This window comes from Abramis brama, assembly GCF_963993115.1.
Source record: "Abramis brama genome assembly, chromosome: 24".
NCBI classification, from domain to species: domain Eukaryota; kingdom Metazoa; phylum Chordata; class Actinopteri; order Cypriniformes; family Leuciscidae; genus Abramis; species Abramis brama.
In genome coordinates this window covers 21,742,755-21,761,383 of record NC_139986.1, presented here as the reverse complement: position 1 = coordinate 21,761,383, position 18,629 = coordinate 21,742,755, and the positions used below count along the sequence as shown (strand labels likewise).

General features: G+C 36.6%; 1 protein-coding gene across 1 annotated transcript; it reads left to right on the top strand.

Moving 5' to 3' along the window:
• Nucleotides 1-3,528: 3,528 nt before the first annotated feature.
• olfm3a (olfactomedin 3a) lies at nucleotides 3,529-13,576 on the top strand. Its single transcript, XM_084103106.1, has 6 exons — nucleotides 3,529-3,726; nucleotides 8,582-8,725; nucleotides 10,791-10,946; nucleotides 11,137-11,356; nucleotides 12,075-12,181; nucleotides 12,361-13,576. The coding sequence occupies exons 1-6, from the start codon at nucleotides 3,658-3,660 to the stop codon at nucleotides 13,036-13,038; spliced, it is 1,374 nt and encodes a 457-aa protein (XP_083959232.1). The 5' UTR covers nucleotides 3,529-3,657; the 3' UTR covers nucleotides 13,039-13,576.
• Nucleotides 13,577-18,629: the final 5,053 nt, after the last annotated feature.

Below are 18,629 nucleotides of genomic sequence, written 5' to 3'. Positions count from 1 at the left end.
AGGGAAGTTTGTGAGAGTATGTCTAAAAGTGGAGTTAAACACAGACAAAACTCAACCAGGCATCGCCCCTTTTTAGTGCTGCCTTGGCCAACTATTTAAAGATGAAAACTCAAAACTACAATTGAGGCTTTTGAGGGAGTTCAGAAACAATTCACACTGATATAGAGAATAATAACTCCCTTTGGAGTGGATTTGTGCTTTGTAACTTTGCAAACCATTTGCATGAACAAAAAGAAAGCCTACACACTAAAGACAGTGTCAAAAAAAGGACTTCTTAATGAATGATGCACAATATTAATTCTGACCCAGGAAAACAATACTGTAACACTGTTGTGGTCGTTGAAGCCACAAGACGAAGATGAGGGTAACTACAGTATTTATTGAAACTAACTCAGGCAGGACAGACACAAGAACCGACAAGGGACTGAACAGAACAGGGAGTATAAATACAAAGGAGAAAATGAGGAAACTAACAAGACACAGGTGGAGAAAGGTAAACTAATCAGGGACTAACGAGAACAGGTGCAGACTAGACAGAACATAATTGTGACAAATATGGATCATTGTAATGAACCACCAGACAAGACAATGCCTTTAAGCTTTTAGTAAAAACAAAATACTAAGAAACTCACAAATATCGGAGCCAATGAAAGCCATCAGCAGGTGTTGCTGAGCAACTGAACTCTTGAGTAAAGCAATAATAAATAAGAAAGAGAAAAGAAGATGCCATGCCAAGTCACATGGAAAGGAGAATGGGTGAGCAAGAGAAGATTGAGGAGGGCAAGTGAGATTAATGCGATGGTGAGGTGGTGTGGGAAGCTCAGGTGCTCGATGGCTCATTAACACTCGACTCCAACACATGCACACCTACTCTCAAAAAACACCACAAACACACATTCGCAACAGAAATGCAGACCAGGAGAACCGACATCCTAGCCTTATTAGTATGAGAGTGTACAAAAGTAAGGAGGTGAATTTGTAAGTAACAATACCATCTCCTGATCATTAGCAAAAGTAAAGAGTCCTCTGATAGACTCATGAATAATGCAAGTGAAATATGAAAGGGCAAATTACAATACGTTTTACATAAACATGCAGAGAAAGATTCAACAAAAGCTCTTTTTCAAACACTTGACTTTGTTTCCTCACAGAAGGCTGTGCGTAAAAAATAAACACCGGATGAGAATTTCTCCAATTTACCATCCTCAAACAAGACCCTCTTCCAGAGATGAACTCAAATTGTTTGCAGAGCATAATTTGCCCGTGATGAGGATTTGCTGTGTGTGAACAAAATCATCTGACAACCATTACCATGTACGGCTGAAAACTTTCATAACTTTAATTTGTATTATTTCATTAACTAGAGAAACAATAACTTTTCATAAGATAATACCGCTCAGGATATGAGCCTGAAAGCAAATCAACACTCTTCATATAAGCTCTCAAGCTTGAATTGGGGCTGCTGTCTTACCAAAGCTGCTAAAACTCATGGAAAGCTTTTACATGCTCTACATGAGACCAGTATGCTGTTGGCTGTATAATTAACTGATGAGTCTAAAATTTGCACACACAAAAAGTGAGTGAAATGAAGGTGGTTAAAAACTATATTCATCTAAAAGAGAAAGGAAGTAGTTGTTATCTGTATGATCAGGTCTTTAAAGAATACCCACTGTGTCATACTGAAAAAATATCTTGGCAGTAGGTGTGTTGAGCAACCACCTTTGCCTCATTGAATCTCATGTAGACTTCCCTCATGGATATCAGTTCAACAGATGTGGGTGGTTTGGGAAGGTGTTCAGTATCTATTTTGCAAGCATCTTTAAAACTTCAGGATGCTGTATATTATTTAATGTTTCTCTGTCTCTCTCTCTCTCTCTCTCTCTCTCTCTGTGTGTGTGTGTGTGTGCGTGTGCGTGCGTGTGCGTGCGTGTGCGTGTGCGTGTGTGTGTCATCCTGGTAAACCCTACATCGTTGGGACAAAATGGACACTTTTTGATCCCCATGAGAAAAACATCTTATAGATCATACTAAATTATGTTTTTTTGAAAATGTAAAAATGCAGAAGGTTTTCTGTGAGGGTTGTGTTTTGGGTATAGATCTAGAAAACAGAATATACTATTTGTACAGTATAAAAATCATTATGTCTATGGAACATCCCCATAAAACATGGAAACTGTATATTTTACATATGCATCTATTTCATTAACATTATTATTTTATATACCAACGTACTTGAACTAAAATCTGCTTATAACAATCACCCTAATAAGGCGGGTGTTAATATAGAAGGCCACATGATGAATTAAAAATTCATCAAAATTAACCTTTGCCATGACAAATAAACATGTGTAGATACTACATTTCATTAAAAAAGCTAAAATAACATGAAATGCAACTTGCTGTAAAAAATGTCCACCTACTTCCACTTAAAAACATAAGTTCTGTTTCTGCCTTAAGTTTAAGTACAATTAAATTGGCTGTAAAACATTTTTCCACAGTTCATTTAAATGATATTAAACTGACTTAGTGACTTTAACTAGAGTTGAATCTCGTATTTATATATATATATATATATATATATATATACATATATATATATATATATATATATATATATATATATATATATATATATATATATATACATATACATATATATATATATATAATTATTTTTGTTGATTTTTTTTTTGGTCACCATGACTAACTGATCATATACAGTGCATAAAACAACAATGTTCATAACTTATAACAATAATTACAAAAAATATATATATTTAAATAATAATCAAATGTAATGCTTAAAGCAGGGACATCTGGGAACATCCTTTTACCGTTAAAGACCAACAACTTTAACAGTATTTTACACTAAAAGTACATGTATTCATAAATTAAATGTTTTGACTATAAATTATTTAAGGCATTTCATTCCTTAACTTACAGAAAATATTTTTCCAGCAATTTACAGTAAAATTACGTTATCCCATCAAATTTCGTAGAATTTTTACAGTAGCCGCCTATATGATTAAGGCAAGTTACAGTTCAGGTAGTTTTTTAAATATTTTATTTACATTCTTTATCGTTTAAATTAGGCTACAAATGTAAAAATACTGTGCTTAACATTTCTTCTTTAAAATTGAATGACGTTTACATTTTTATTATTGTATTAATTTTTTTAAACATTTCTTTTTCTAAACCTAACAACGGTATTTTAATATTTGCACCCCGCTGTAGCCTATATGCATTGGAGGTGGAACTTTTGCCGTGTACATTTGCTCCAAGCACCACATGCGACCACTGACAGCCTGACCATTTCAGCTCACAAGTGTTGCATGCGTTGGAACGGTACAGTGGCTGCATTCACTCGCTACCGTTGCTCAACAAGTTAACGTTTGGAATAATCAAATGATGTCACATCCGCTGTTAAGTTCGCCTTGGTAGTGTTGGATGCTCTCACGCGCTGTCTGCTGAACCCTCATGCGCGTGCGGTCGTAACTTTGGACAGCGCGCGCTCAGTAATGGCTGCACGCGGGCACTCGCGCGGTGGAGCTGCACGGTAATGAATGTGGATCAATCCGCCCTGTTCTTTTCGGGCATCATCTGCCACACCGAGGACGTGATATTAACGGCAGAAAAGTGCGATAGAGACGTGACAGCATGATCCTTCTGTTCGGTGCATTAAAGCCCCTGCTTTTCCTCATTGTCTTCGGACTGTATCCATCCATGGTAAGTTGATGTGATGAGTTGCAAGCTAAATGATTTCAAGATAATGCAATGCACTTGATTTCTCTCTCTCTCTCTCTATGTGGATCTATTTAAAACAGATTGCATATGCCGTAGTAGGAAATAAAAATTGATATTTTAAATTAAGTTGGCTGCTGAAATCTGAAAGTTATATTTTTTAATATAATTATTTAATATAATTTCATATAGGGTCCTCTAACACTGGACTTCTCAGGATTATGCATCATATAATATGTACGTGATGGAGGAAAATAAAACTAGTCCACAGATATTAAACTTTGGTTTATTCAAGCATGGAGAGCCATTTGTCTCTCCAGATGTTTTCCAGGAATGCATTAGTGAGTTACAAACAGATAAAGGGACATGCAGCAAATATTTATGAGCATTGGAAATATGAATTTTGTAGTTTTTTTTGTTTTTTTTTTCACTGTCAGTGTGGATTCATACGTGCATATGCTTGTGATATGATTTTACCATCCAGTGGATATAATGGTGGATTGATCAATTCTGGTCCACTGCCCAACACAGTAAATAAGCTAAATAACCTGCTGCCCCTGTAAAAATGATACAGTAGCCTATATAGAATTATTACAGCAGATTACAAACAATAGTATTAATTCAATGCAATGTTTAAAGTGGTGAATAATTGAAAATGAGCAACTGCACAACATAAAATATAACAAATTAAATTGAAGTTACTTTTTGCCAAAAACAGAAACAGAACTTCAATGTTAATGAATAGTATGAACTAATCTGTAATTAAATACTAAATGTAATGATAAATAATCATCACATAAACATGTGACAAAAAAAACAAACATGCATGGAATACCTAAAATGCAACAGCACAGAAACCAACTAGTGACAACAAAATCAAAACTGGCAAATGGTCAGACAATGCAATTATAATTATTTACGCCCCAGTGCACACTGGTGAGGGGACGAATGGGAATGAACCACAAGAAAATGTATGTCGATTTAAACTGCTTTTTGCTGGATTTACTAAGTCTCTTCTATTTTGAATTTTGGCATTAACAAAATATATAAACAGTCTGCATATAGCATTGGCATGAAATCTACAGATTTGTTAAGCTGCTATCTCTTTGTTATCAATGTTATCAAAGAAAACTGCAGGACATTTTCATTTTAAGACAGTACTGCAGAAAAATATCACCATAATGAGATGTAACAAGTGCTAAAATGAGTGTGGTGATGTGCTTCAGGTGTTTAGTCATTTTTAGCCGGACAGGAGCTGTCCACACCGCCGTGGTGCTGAAGTGAACTAATCACATACAGACATTCAGTATAACTAGACAGACAATTGCTTTTTGTCTGAACAATTTGTTTAACCATTGAATAACATCGCTAGTACTTCCATGCCGGCATTTTGACCTCACCATATGAAGTCCACAAAATGTCACAGGTCCAAAAGTACACAAAACCCCCACAGACTCTAAGAAAGAGGGCTGTTTGTCTATTAAAATGAATGGACGTTAGTGTAATGGGCTTCTAATTACATTGTTGTTGCTTGTGGGATGAGTGATTCATGATGATTAATTTGACGTGCTGAAATGCGCTTTTTATGGTGACAAATTGCATTACACACCTACGGGATACAGCTTTCTAATGTCAGTAGAGGGATTCATAATAATAGACCTTCACCTTATTTAGCATTCAGTGTTCGGTTTTCTAGCAAGTTTTTGAATGACTTTGAATGGAAAAGCCGATTTGAGTCATGCATTGATCTATTCACATTATGTGTCTTATAATGTTGTGTTGTGAATATCTAGACATTAGTTTTTTGCCATCTGGCCCAGAATACACTCTTAAGAATTAAGGTTATTTATTGGGATTGATGCTTCCATGAAGAACCTTTAACATCCACTGAACCTTTCCATTGCACAAAAGGTTTTTTTTCTTGTAAGAACTGTTCACTGAAACATTCTTTGGGGAACCAAAAATTGTATTACATGTCTGCAAAAACACCATTTTGGAACCTTTACCTTTATGTGACATTCATAAAAGATATGCAGAGCGTATCTGACTTTATGAAATCTCAGGAGAAATGTTTGCTAACTATCTAATTTTCTAATCTGAACATTACAAACAACAAATTATGAATGAATGTCACTCGATGTTTGATAACCACATACGCGTGCATATGATGAATGAAATAAACCATACTTGAACAATATAATAATAAATCTGCTGTGCACGAACACTGCCACACCCTCACTTATTACTCTACAGATTTATCGCTGAGAAGATGACTGATAATGAATGAAAGCATTCCTTTTATCTTTCTATGCCTCGTTCTCTTTCAGAAGTGTACTCAGATATTGAGATATAGTCTAGAGGTCAGAGGCGAACAAGAAAGCAAGAGTGAAAGCAAGCGAAAGAAAGAAAAAGAAAAAAGAATCGCAACTTCTCGGAGCAGTCTCTAAATCAGAACTTGATTGAAAGCATGACCGCCAAATATAGTGAGAACTAAAGATAGGATTGCTGTTTTCTCTGCTGTGTATTTAATATCACAGTACAAATCTCAGACATGGGCATACAAATATGATGATTTCCACAATCAGGACAGAAATGTGAGTCCATTTAAAAGACATTATCATCAGTACCTGTGTGGTCAATGTATGTTCCTCCACGCTCTGTCCAGTTATAGTGATATATCTGGTATTTCTCTGTCTGGATTGATGGTGGATGCGATTTGTTTTCATCAACAAACATAAATGGAAGTGGACTTGAATGTTGTACTCTGAGTGATTGTAAAAGAATCCATCATTTTGTGCTTTGTTAAGATACTGCTGATGTTGTACGTGCATAAATACCTTACACTGCATTTATTCTAAATTACTCTATTACAGAAAATATTGCAACGCAAAATAGCAATTCCACTACTGGTCTAGGCAGGTTGTCAGTCTTTGCGTTGGTGTGGGGATTTTTAGTCACTCTATACCAGTGACTGCTTTAAAGTACCGCGAGAGCGATTCGAAAGCATACAGAACCATCTGCTCTCCAGTCGCTCTCGTGGTACTTTGATGTCATACACCGATCGATCGGTCTGCGCAGCATAGCGAAACATAGGCGAGTCGTATAAAACACCAATTCATTTAGGAACGAAACTAGTGAACATCTTTATGAGCGAGTAATCATTCACTGAACCAACTCGTTCACCGAAACATGACTGCCTTTATGAGTGAGTCATTGAATTATACACCTAACCGACTTATTCAAAAAACACCAGTTCATTTAGAAAAACTAGTGCCAGGCCCTGTCCTGAATGTCACACTTCATATATGCACTTTCGGTCTTGTGGACTTACAATGGTTGCCGCGTGCGTGTGTCCGATAAGTCCATGAGACCGTAGGGTGTCTCAATTGTCATTTTAGGTCTTTTTAAGCGGTCAATCAATTCACTGAACCGATACATTGAAAACACAGATTCATTCAGGAGGATCAAAACAAGTGGACATCTTTATGAACTAGTCATTATTCATTCAGCCGATTCGATACAAGCACACATTCATTCAGGAATGACACAATTCAATCATTCAATTAATTCATTTGATTTGTTCAAAATTAATGATGATCATTAAATAAACAAAACTACTGTGTGTTACTTAGGCTTCCTTTTGTAACTATTTTCTTTGGAAGAGCAAAACAAAGTAGCCTAACTGCCCATATTGTGTAAGTTACTGATGTATAAAAGCAATGTCACACTCGCAATACAAAATATAGAGAGAGGAGAAGAGTGGGGAAAAATAAGAATGTGTGACAGAGAGGTAGAGAGGAGGCAGTCAGGGAGGGCGTCAGTAAATTTAGTGTGTGCACATGCTTGTATGACATGGGATGCCTCTGTCTTCAAAGGGAAAGCTTATCAGTTTGTCCTCTCAGGTGAATCCTCGAAACCTCCTTATCGTTTCTCCATCCGTTCTTTTCTCTATCCCAATTCTTTCTCCCTGTATTGTTTTTTTGTTTTGTTTTTTTTAAGCCCTGCTTGTATCCGTTGAGTGCACAGTTACGCGTCTCGCATTCCAACTCTCAGATTCGACTGTACAAATTATACATCAAAGCTGGGGAATTGGATCAGTTACAGCGCAAGTGAATTAGAGCGAGAGAACACTGGCATTATTGTGACTGACAGGGACACACCCACTTTATGATGTCACAGGCTCTCAGGTCCGGTAAAAGACAGATTTCCAATAGATAAAAGTGGTTTTATCGTGTGGGCTTGTCAGTCCAAATAAGTGATTTATTTCATTCATCTTCTGGGAAACTTGCAATGGCACGCCTGCTTGACTGTTTTCACTGGTAAAGCATGTCTTTAACTGTTTACAAGGATAACTGTTTGCATGATAACAGTGGGGGTTAGCGTCTTGCCGTAGCTTTGTTGTTAACGGTGATCTCAAGGCTGCAGAAAAGAAAGATTTTAAAACGGCGTTCCTTTGAATTTGCTCAGTGGATAAAATGCAAGTCCTATTTTATCTACAGCACATTATAATAAATGAGTTCAGTAATAAGTAAAGGGACAGTTTACCCCAAAATAAAAATTCAGTCATTTACTATCAACCCTCATGTCAATCCAAATCTGTATTGCTTCTTTCTTCCATGGATTAAAAGCTTTCAAACTTCAAAAAGGACTCAAAAGCACCATAAAAGCAGTCCATATCACTCAAGTGAAATATTCAGTCTTTTGAAGTCATACTGATAGATTTGTGTGACAAATAGATAGAAGTTCACTGAAAATCTTGACATCTGCCCTAGTTTTCCTTAGCATAACAGCATAACTAAAGCATAACAGCGTGTGTGCATGTGTGTGTGTGTGTCTACAGACAATTGGTCCCAAGGAAGGATGGCAGGTGTATAGTTCGGCACAGGATGCAGACGGACGCTGTATCTGCACAGTGGTCGCACCGGAACAAAACCTCTGCTCGAGGGATGCCAAGAGCAGACAGCTCCGACAGCTGCTGGAGAAGGTCTCACGTATAATAAACACACACATTTTATCTCTCCTCTTTCTTTTTCTGACATACGTATATACGTACATACTCTACCATTCAAAAATGTGGGGTCAGTAAGATTTTAAATACTTTTATTCAGCATGAAATCGATCAAAAGTGGCAGTAAATAATTATACAATGATAAGAAAAAATGTTCCTATTACTCAAAAAAATCCACAAAACATGAATCATGTTTCCACAAAAAATTAAGCAGCAAAATATGAAAAAAAAAAAGATATAAATAAGAAATATTTCTTGAGCTCCAAATAAGCATATGATTTCTGATAGATTATGTGACACTAAAGACTGGAGTAATGATGCTGAAAATTCAGCTTTTCCATCACAGGAATACATTACTTTTTAAAATGTATATAAATAGAAAGTTATTTTAAATTGTAATAATATTTCACAATATTACTGTTTCAAATAAATGCAGCCTTGGTGAGCATAAGACTAAGAGACTTCTTTCAAAAGCATAAAAATCTTACTGACCCCTAACTTTTTCAAGGTAGTATAAATACACACATTTATCTTTTCCCCTTAATATATTCATGGAAATGAAACTTGCCAACTCATTTTTGCAACTGAATATTGACGATATTTAATACTATTAGAACATCTTTGTCTGAATGTTCTCATACTCTGCAAAACTAGCCTACTCGGACGGTCTTTCGGAAATGTAATGGCCTAATAAACAGGTGCATTAAAATCATGATATTCACAATGTTTCTTCTATAGTAATACCTATTACCTATACAATAATACCTACTGTCAGCACATGCATTGCGAATATAACGTAAATATTCAAAATATTGCAAAGCCCTGTATTATCACAAGGTTTTTTCACTCTGCATTTCTTCTTACCTTCTGTTCTTTCTATCAGCACACACACACACACACAGGCATCATTTGGCTAGTGTATATTGTGTCGACAACTAATGTACTGTTTTGCCTCAGGGATTCACATTTCAGGAGCTACAGTACTGTACAGCTCACCACTAATACTGACATAAACACACACACTTGTCCTCTTGCTCTTTATTTCTCTCGGTCTCTCAATCACACATTACATATTCCCCTCCCCCATCGTTTTTATCCTCTTTTGTCGCTCTCATTCCCACTTAGGACCTTAAACACACACACACACACACACACTCAAAGGAAAAAGCAATAGCACTCATGTGTGCTTCCATTGCATTCACAAGAGGCTGATTTTATGCAGGTCATTAATACCTGATTTTATGATAAATGATACATGCCTCAATTCAACGGGAGCCTGACTGCCGTTAATATTGATATGTACATTTATTAATGCATCCATTTTCTCTATAGCCTGAAAAGAAATCCCAGGCCTCCATCTCATTCATGATTCATGGATTTCCACTTTCCTCGTGCCCTAGTCAAGGCAGCTAATCAGACAGTTTGATGGGGACAAACACCATGAGATTGGAGTGACTGCTATGTTTTTTTTTAAATGTTAACATTTTTAAAAAAAACATTAATTGTAGTCAGTTTATCCATAACATATGCAAAGAAATGTGTCTTTGGAAAGTGCTTCTCACCCGCTGAAGTTGAAGGGATAGTTCACACAATAATAAATGCATCTACTCGCCCTCATGTCGCTCAAGCAATGTATTGTTTTCCATATAACAAATGTCCATGGTGACCAGTGGCTGGTCAAAAGGAGCAAAACAAACAAAAAAGTATTATACATATGAATTGGATTTTTTGTTTACTGCATGATGCAAAAGTTAAACTTTCTTTTTTTTGCATCTACAATATTGCTCAAAAGTTTGGGGATTTAAAAAAAGATTTTTAGTCTCTTATGCTCAACAAGGCTGCATTTATTTGTTAAATAATATTTTTTTTAAATGTAATTTATTCATGTCATGCAAAGCTGAATTTTCAGCATCATTACTCCAGTATTCAGTGTCACATGATTCTTCAGAAATCATTCTAATATGCTGATTTGGTGCTTATTTTTTTATGAGAACCACCCCTAGTGTAGTCCTACTTCTTAACTTGTGCTTTTGTGATGCAGGTGCAGAACATGTCTCAGTCCATTGAAGTCCTGAATCTGCGTACGCAGCGCGATTTCCAGTATGTCATGAAAATGGAAAATCAAATGAAAGGGTTACGGACCAAGTTCCGGCAAATTGAAGAAGACAGGAAAACTATAATGGCTAGAAACTTCAAGGTATGTTTTTTTTATTAGGTTACAAAAGATCTGCTGCTTGGAAATGCAAACATCAGCATTGGGCATGAATATTTGTATGTGTTATGTCAAAACGCTAAACATATGCAGGCCTATAATAGAACTACATGCGTTTCACGACTAAACATTGTATAAAGCATAACAGCCTGTGTGTGTGTGTGTGTGTCTACAGGAGCTGAACGATCATATGGATGAACTCCAGCCATTGATTCCTGTGCTAGAGCAGTACAAAACAGATGCTAAGCTGATCTCTCAGTTCAAAGAGGAAATCAGAAATCTTTCTGCTGTGCTGACGGGCATCCAGGAGGAGCTGGGAGCTTATGACTATGAGCAGCTCTATCAGAGAGTCCTCAGCCTGGATAGCCGTCTACGAAACTGCATGAGCAAACTCAGTAAGTACAATCCACAGCTATCGTAAGTACTGACGGAATTTACTGCACTTTTTGCATTCACAGTTCAAGCATTTTAAAGGGGCCATATTCCACTGTTTCATATCATTTTACATTAATTAAATGGGTTGTGTTTGCTACTGTATCTGTCAAAATTCTGTATGTAACTAACCTCTGCTATGATTGGCTGAACCTTTGGGTTAACCAAACATGATTAACTTGGTTTCAGGCTCAGCTGTGCTTGATTTATGGCACAGTATGCATTAATATTTACTGAAATTAATTTTGCTCAAAAATATCTTGCCCAAAGCAAAATATAACTCTAGATTTGACCTCCAGCTACAGTTTGTCCATATCGGATATTCAATTACTCTTAGTGAACGTCAAGCAAGGCAATTAAATAACAATGTGTTTTCAACAATCTTCACATAACACCTGTGATTCTGATGATGAAGTGCTAAAAAGCCTTACAATATGAATGAGTTAGTTAGGCAAATTCAACAGATGTTCTAATATGTTATTAATATCTCTGATAATTACATCCTAGCGTTGGGGTTTGGATGCACTAAGCTAGTACATCATTAAAAGTTGCTGTTTTTTTTTTACATGCACCGAAAGCGAGTCTTTAAAAGGAATGAAATTGCTTCTAGGAAACCAGCCATTTGAAAAAGAGATGATGATGATGTTAAAAATAAAGAATATTAATGTGGAATTTTTATAGCATGTGGGAAATTAATGAAAATCACCGGCCCTGTGACGATAAAGACATCTGGGACGCGGTTTGGCGCATGGATGACTGACCCTCTAGCATCTCCAAGAAATAACCGGGTGAGTTCTGGAGGGGGGCGGCGCTATGTTCTTCAAGCTGATTAATATTCTGACATATACCTGATTAATCTTCTTCCTTCCCAGGATTGCTAACAACCGGTTTCCACCAGGTGTAAAATAATTTAGTGAGCCACTCATCTACATACTTCAATCTCACTCTTTTAATCTTTTTCCCACAGATTTGGTACATGGACACTTACACCAACAGCAAGGTGGTTCGAGAGTATAAAAGTATTGAAGACTTCATCTCCGGTCAGGAATCGCGAACCTATTACCTTCCTTTTAAATGGGCTGGAACCAACCATGTGGTCTATAATGGCTCTCTGTACTACAACAAGGAGCAGAGCAACATCATTGTCAAATACAGCTTCGAGACCGGACGGGTTCTTGCCCAGCGTGCCTTGGAGTACGCCGGCTTCCACAACGTCTACCCCTACACCTGGGGAGGCTTCTCGGACATCGACCTGATGGCGGATGAGCTGGGTTTGTGGGCTGTGTACGCCACCAATCAGAATGCAGGAAACATTGTGATTTCTCAGTTAGAACCGCAGACGCTGGAGGTTCTCCAGACGTGGAACACGGAATACTCCAAAAGGAACGCAGGCGAGTCTTTCATGATCTGCGGCACGCTGTACATCACCAATTCCCATCTGACCGGAGCCAAGGTGTATTATTCCTACAACACAAAGACCTCGACGTACGAGTACATGGACATCCCATTCCACAACCAGTACTTTCACATTTCCATGCTTGACTACAACGCTCGAGAACGGGCGCTTTACGCCTGGAACAATGGACATCAGGTCATTTTCAACGTCACGCTTTTTCATGTCATCAAAACCGAAGATGATTCCTAATGGACAGTATACAGTATGGATATTGAATTTATTGTTCTTTTCTACGCATTCATGGTTCTTTTCCCAAATGTTAATAAGACATGTTGCCTTTACTTCACCATAGACTGTGATTTGAATTGAGCATCGCCTCGCCTTAGGACTGATGACACATGAAGACTTGATGATGCCACGCCATTACAAACAGAAAGATTTTTGTTATTTTACTCATCTTCTCATAGCTGCTCTGAAAGTGAGGTCTTACTTGCAATATTTCACAATGTGAGCCACAGATTGCTCAACTGCATGAATGTCTGATTCTTTTGCCATCCTTTACGTGGTATTTGTATATCAGAAATCCCATTTTCTTATATAGTGATGTACTTTTGGCAACATTAATTTGTCCAGACTCTCTTGGTAATATCCTGTTGTGTCAAGTTTAGTTGTACAAACTGTAGAGCTCTGAATATGAACCTATGTAAACGACTGTAACATTCATTGTCACTGTGAGAGGAAATATTTTATATTAAATCTAGAACAAAACAATAAATCAACTGGAATGAAGCCGCAAATCTACATCCATAAATGTAAACAACAGAACAGAAAGGAGCCATGTGCGACACAGAGCAATTTCGTCGGGATTCATCCCGAATTCACAGGGGTTATAATGAGGTCATTTGCTGATGATTGTGACAAGCCCGAATGCGGTTGCGTTCACATTAATTTACAGGCAGCCCTTCTCACTCGATGACTTTGAATGCTGTCCTATGGCATTTTCAATCAAGATCAAGGGCACAGGAGCACGGAGGGGACAATTCCAACTCCTTTCTGCAATTTCCTCTCCCTTCATGTCTGTGTCAAGCCTCCCTGTCTGCTAGGGCACTGGGAATTTAAATGCACTTTTACCACCCTCAATTCAACGCTGGGAATTGATCACCCACTGGGATTTACTACTGCTGTTTCCTCCCATCACGCCCAGTGCATCTCTTATGAATATTCGCCTACAACATAGTCTTGCAATAGATCTGCAATCAGAACGTTTAAATTGCTTTTTAGTTTTGATGTTTTTGGAGTTTAGAGTTTCAATTACAAACCTAATTAGATCATTTAAATTGTTATTTTTTCTACACTTTCTCAACGTTTTATTGCCTATAATACTCCCAAATATTTAACCACTTAAAAGGAATAGTTCGCCCCCCAAAAAATCTGTAACGGTTTACACAGCATAATGTCTTTTAGACCTATGAGACTTCCTTCTGTGGAACAAAACGAAAACAAAAAAAAATTCATAAAAGAGACTTGTGCTCTATATTTAGCATTTTCTGGAGCTATACAATAGGTTTTTGTTGTTGTTTTTTCTTTATTTATTAAAAAGAATTTTTTTTTACCCCTGCATTATGAAGTCACAATTTCCTGTGGGTCTATAAAACGTCCATTAGAGTTTTGTATTTTTTCGACCACATTATAATGAGGCCTATTTCACAAATGCATAAAACTAATTGGCTCAGCAGAGGAGTAATATCAATATGAATATAAATATTTCATACTGTTTTATCAGATGATAAAGCCAATACAGACTGATATTCACATTATCTTTTCAGCAGTCACCTGAAAGTTTCGGTTAAGGCAGTGGAGTGTATTGTGCTCCACATTGCAACTCATTTTAAATTCCAGAGAATGTGCAAAAAAATGAGAAACTCAGTGGAATGCAATACTATTTCTATTCTCCATCATTGCACTGATATTTTTAGACCCATTTTTACCTTCTTCTGTAGCCTACTGGAAAAACTTGCCAGTGGAAGAAACACATAGTTTTATATACTGTAAATCCTATGAGACTTACAGTATATTTGCATTGAGATGGTTGTAACACTTTAAAATAAGGTTTCATTTAACATTCATTATGAACATAAACTCACGATGAACAATACTTTCTAAAATATATATTCATTTAGTTTGTTAAACTCAACATTTACTAAAATGTTTTTCAAGATCCAACATAGTATCTTAATATTTGTTAATACGCTGTGAAATAAATTTTTTATAAACTAACATTAACAAAGGTTAATAAATGCTGTAAGAATATGTTGGTCATTGTTAGTTCATGTTAGTTTATGCATTAACTAATGAGACCTCATTGTAAAGTGTTAACATGATAGTATTATTGAGCAATATTCATATTAAAGTCCCCCTGTAGTCAATCATTTTATCCCTAAAAACTCCGTCATGCCTTAAAATAGCTTGAATGTAACTCTACACCCTTGCCTCGTTTAGTATACGCTGTTCTATGAATCTGCAAATTATCCCCGCCTCCACTCACTCACACCAGCTCAGAGACTCGTTGATGATCACACGTTGACCTGATTGGTTACAAGGTAGCTTGTGACGTCAGAAACACCAGCGATTTCAAACCGCGTTTTTGAGACTGTCTTTGGTTTGTCTTTACTTATGAATTTGCACAAGGTTTGTCTTAAAGCATATTAAAAACACCACATAAGACATATAAACAACATTAAAAACTTGATTTTCATCACAGGGGGACTTTAAGACATTTGGTTCTAGCCCTTCGTGGTACTTGTTCTGCAAGATTATTCAGAGAATTTGCAGAAAAAATATTCTGATCTCTTGAAAAGTAACTGATCACAAAATTAAACTGAGTTTGAATAAAAAGCACAACATTCCCAAGATCTTTTGATGAAATGCAATCATACTTTTAATCTGTTCTCCATTCACAGCATTTGGTCACGCTCTCTCTTCACTGACTAGTCAAGAAATGAAGTCTGAGTTTAAAAAGGAAAAGAATGCCGGAAGGGAGGTTGCATAATAAATAAACAAACTTCTGACTTTTCAGTGACTTTTAGAAACCATTCTTATTTTATTGAGTTTCCTTACAGCATTTAGAGTCTATTATTGAGTCTATTATATAATGATAAAAAAAACTAACACCAATCTGACTTTTGCTCTTTTCCACTGTCTGCAACACTGATCTAATCTGTAACTTGAGTTGATAGCATCTGTCCTTTATGCTGAACTGGCTTTAGTCTTATTTTTAAATACTTATGTGATTATGCATATGAATTTGAATATGGCATGGCTGTTGTATTTTGAGTCTTACACTCTGATCTTCACTAGAAGGACAAACTTCTTGAAGTGCTGCTGTTTCCCGAGGGAGTTTGTTCTCCGGCCCTCTGAACCATCAATTAAAAGGCAGATAGTGTTCAGCTGGTCGTTTTATGTCTCAAATGTTTTTCTTTAACAGCAGACTTATCTCCCAGCAGGAGTTTTAAATCACACAGTCTGGTGGTCCACTTGATTCTTGATTAAAGGAATTCCCTTTTCTTGTAAAACTGAACAATTACTAGTTTAATCTCTCTGTTTTTATAGTTCCAAAACATCATTGCCAAATTACGTATAAAAATGCAATATTGCCATAGACATTGCAGATTAATTTATAATTGTATATCATAGGGCTGTCTGTCAATTTGAATTATTAGTCAGATTCATAGATTGAATAATTAAAGGTACACTATGTAGCCTACCTATTTTTGTACAAAGTTAACAGAATATAAATTATGACACAATACATCATCAATGCTTCTTCCAAAAAAAAAAAAAAAATTGTCTTCCCCTGATTCACTGTGGTAAGCTTATCATAAGTGTTTTTTTAGACCTAGCAGGATGGTTTTCACTGGAAATAGCGTACATACATCATTAGCCAGTGTATGTTTCATCATATCAGAAAATAAAGAAAAGTTGCTCCGGCTACTTTGCATGTATGGTGTGGGAGGTTAGTTGTCGCAGTGAGCGAGAAAGGTTGAATCACCCCAGAACAGACGAGAGTGTTGGCAAAAAGAGAATGTGACAGAGCTTGTAATAAAACAAGAATCAACATTGGCTTTTTGAGAGATGGCGAGAACTGAGGGATTTGAAATATAAAAGTGACTCGGAGATGGCTTTTTTATTATTACTCAGTAGGGGAGTAAGGTATTTTACTGAAAAATCTGATAAATCGCCATTTGTAGCTCTCTAACAGAGTTAATTGTAAAGCATTATCTACTGTGAAGGGTCATTTCATTATGGGTGTTGTAGCGCTGTGCTGGAATTTATTTTCAAGGAAGAAGTACCATGTCTAGTATAGCTACAGTAACATCTTCAGCTAGTCAGCTTGAGATCCTTACCATCTAAACTGGTTATATATCTTTACCCTAGTAGTGAATGGTTTATGAGCAGTTGAATAACCATATTCATCCGCACAGTCACGCAGAACCAAAGCACAACCAAAAAATGTTCTTCCGCAAAATGCATGCAGTTTTGATTTTTAACTGCTAGAGGGCCAAAAGTTACATAGTGTACCATTAAACAACATGGGTCTAATTCACTAACCATGAATGATAAACTTGAATACTAAAACTTATTTGTAGCCTATGAAAAAACTGGGTTCAAATTAAAAATTTCACATATATATTATATTTCATCAATAACGTTGCACCTAAATTAACATCATTCAAAAAAGATGATATTCTATATGACTGATATTCTATTGTCAGTTTGTTCGAGGTAGACAATATTTGTATGGGTCAAGCGATAGCAGTATCACTTTATTTTCTTTAGTTTTTGCATAATAAATTGCACTATATTAACATGTTCAAATTTATGACACTCATAACTTGCTTTTATCTCAAAATCCCAAAAGCTCTAAAGAGAATTCAACACAATTTGATGAAAAAATATGAAAGCCTCATGATACATGTTCAATCTCAATATCTCACCGCATGTAGATCAGTATTTACTGAACAACCTTTGATTATTTTCCCACACAAGCCTAGAATACCAACATTGCCTTTTGCCATCTTGTCACCGGCCCAAACTAAAGCCGAGAGTAATTCACCGGCAGATCAACAGCAGTCTGCATTTCATTTCACATTGAAAGGCGTTTAAAAAAAACACCAATGATTTCCATATCAATCACGGTAACCTGTTATTTCTGTACCAGTGTGTGCGTGTATGTGTGATTCGTTTCACACAGCTCGCCAGTGTATTATTGGTATTCTTTATGATCCCTCCACTGCTGGTGTCGCCCAATGTTATGTTAGAAAATGTAAAGTATTATGCCCCCCCCCCCCCCCCCCCCCCTTTTACACCCTGACAAAGGCACATCAAATCTTTGTGAAGGATCTTTGAAATTGAGAGAGGTAAGAGCCTGGGGGAAAGGTGTTCCACTACCATGATGAATTTCAATAAAGACACAAGGGAAAGACACAGTATAATCAGCACAACTCAACAGCCCATTCCTGCCTAATCCAGTCACATTGATACTAACAGTGTCAAATTAATATTCTCTCCCTCAATGTCCAATTACTGCATATTCCATAAAAAAAATCCAGTTATTATCCTTATCATTGCGGTTTCTTATCTGTCTTTATGTGCCAACAGGCCACGTTGTCGCCACTGATTAAAATGTGAGATTACTGTAGTGAAAACACCACACAGACTCACTGGTGAGACATCCTAAGAGCCATAAAATGGACACAAATCAAGTTGGCAGGTGACACTCAGATAATTTGTGGTTATCCTTTGCTGAAAATGCAAGCATAAAATCAATTTGCTGTGCTGTG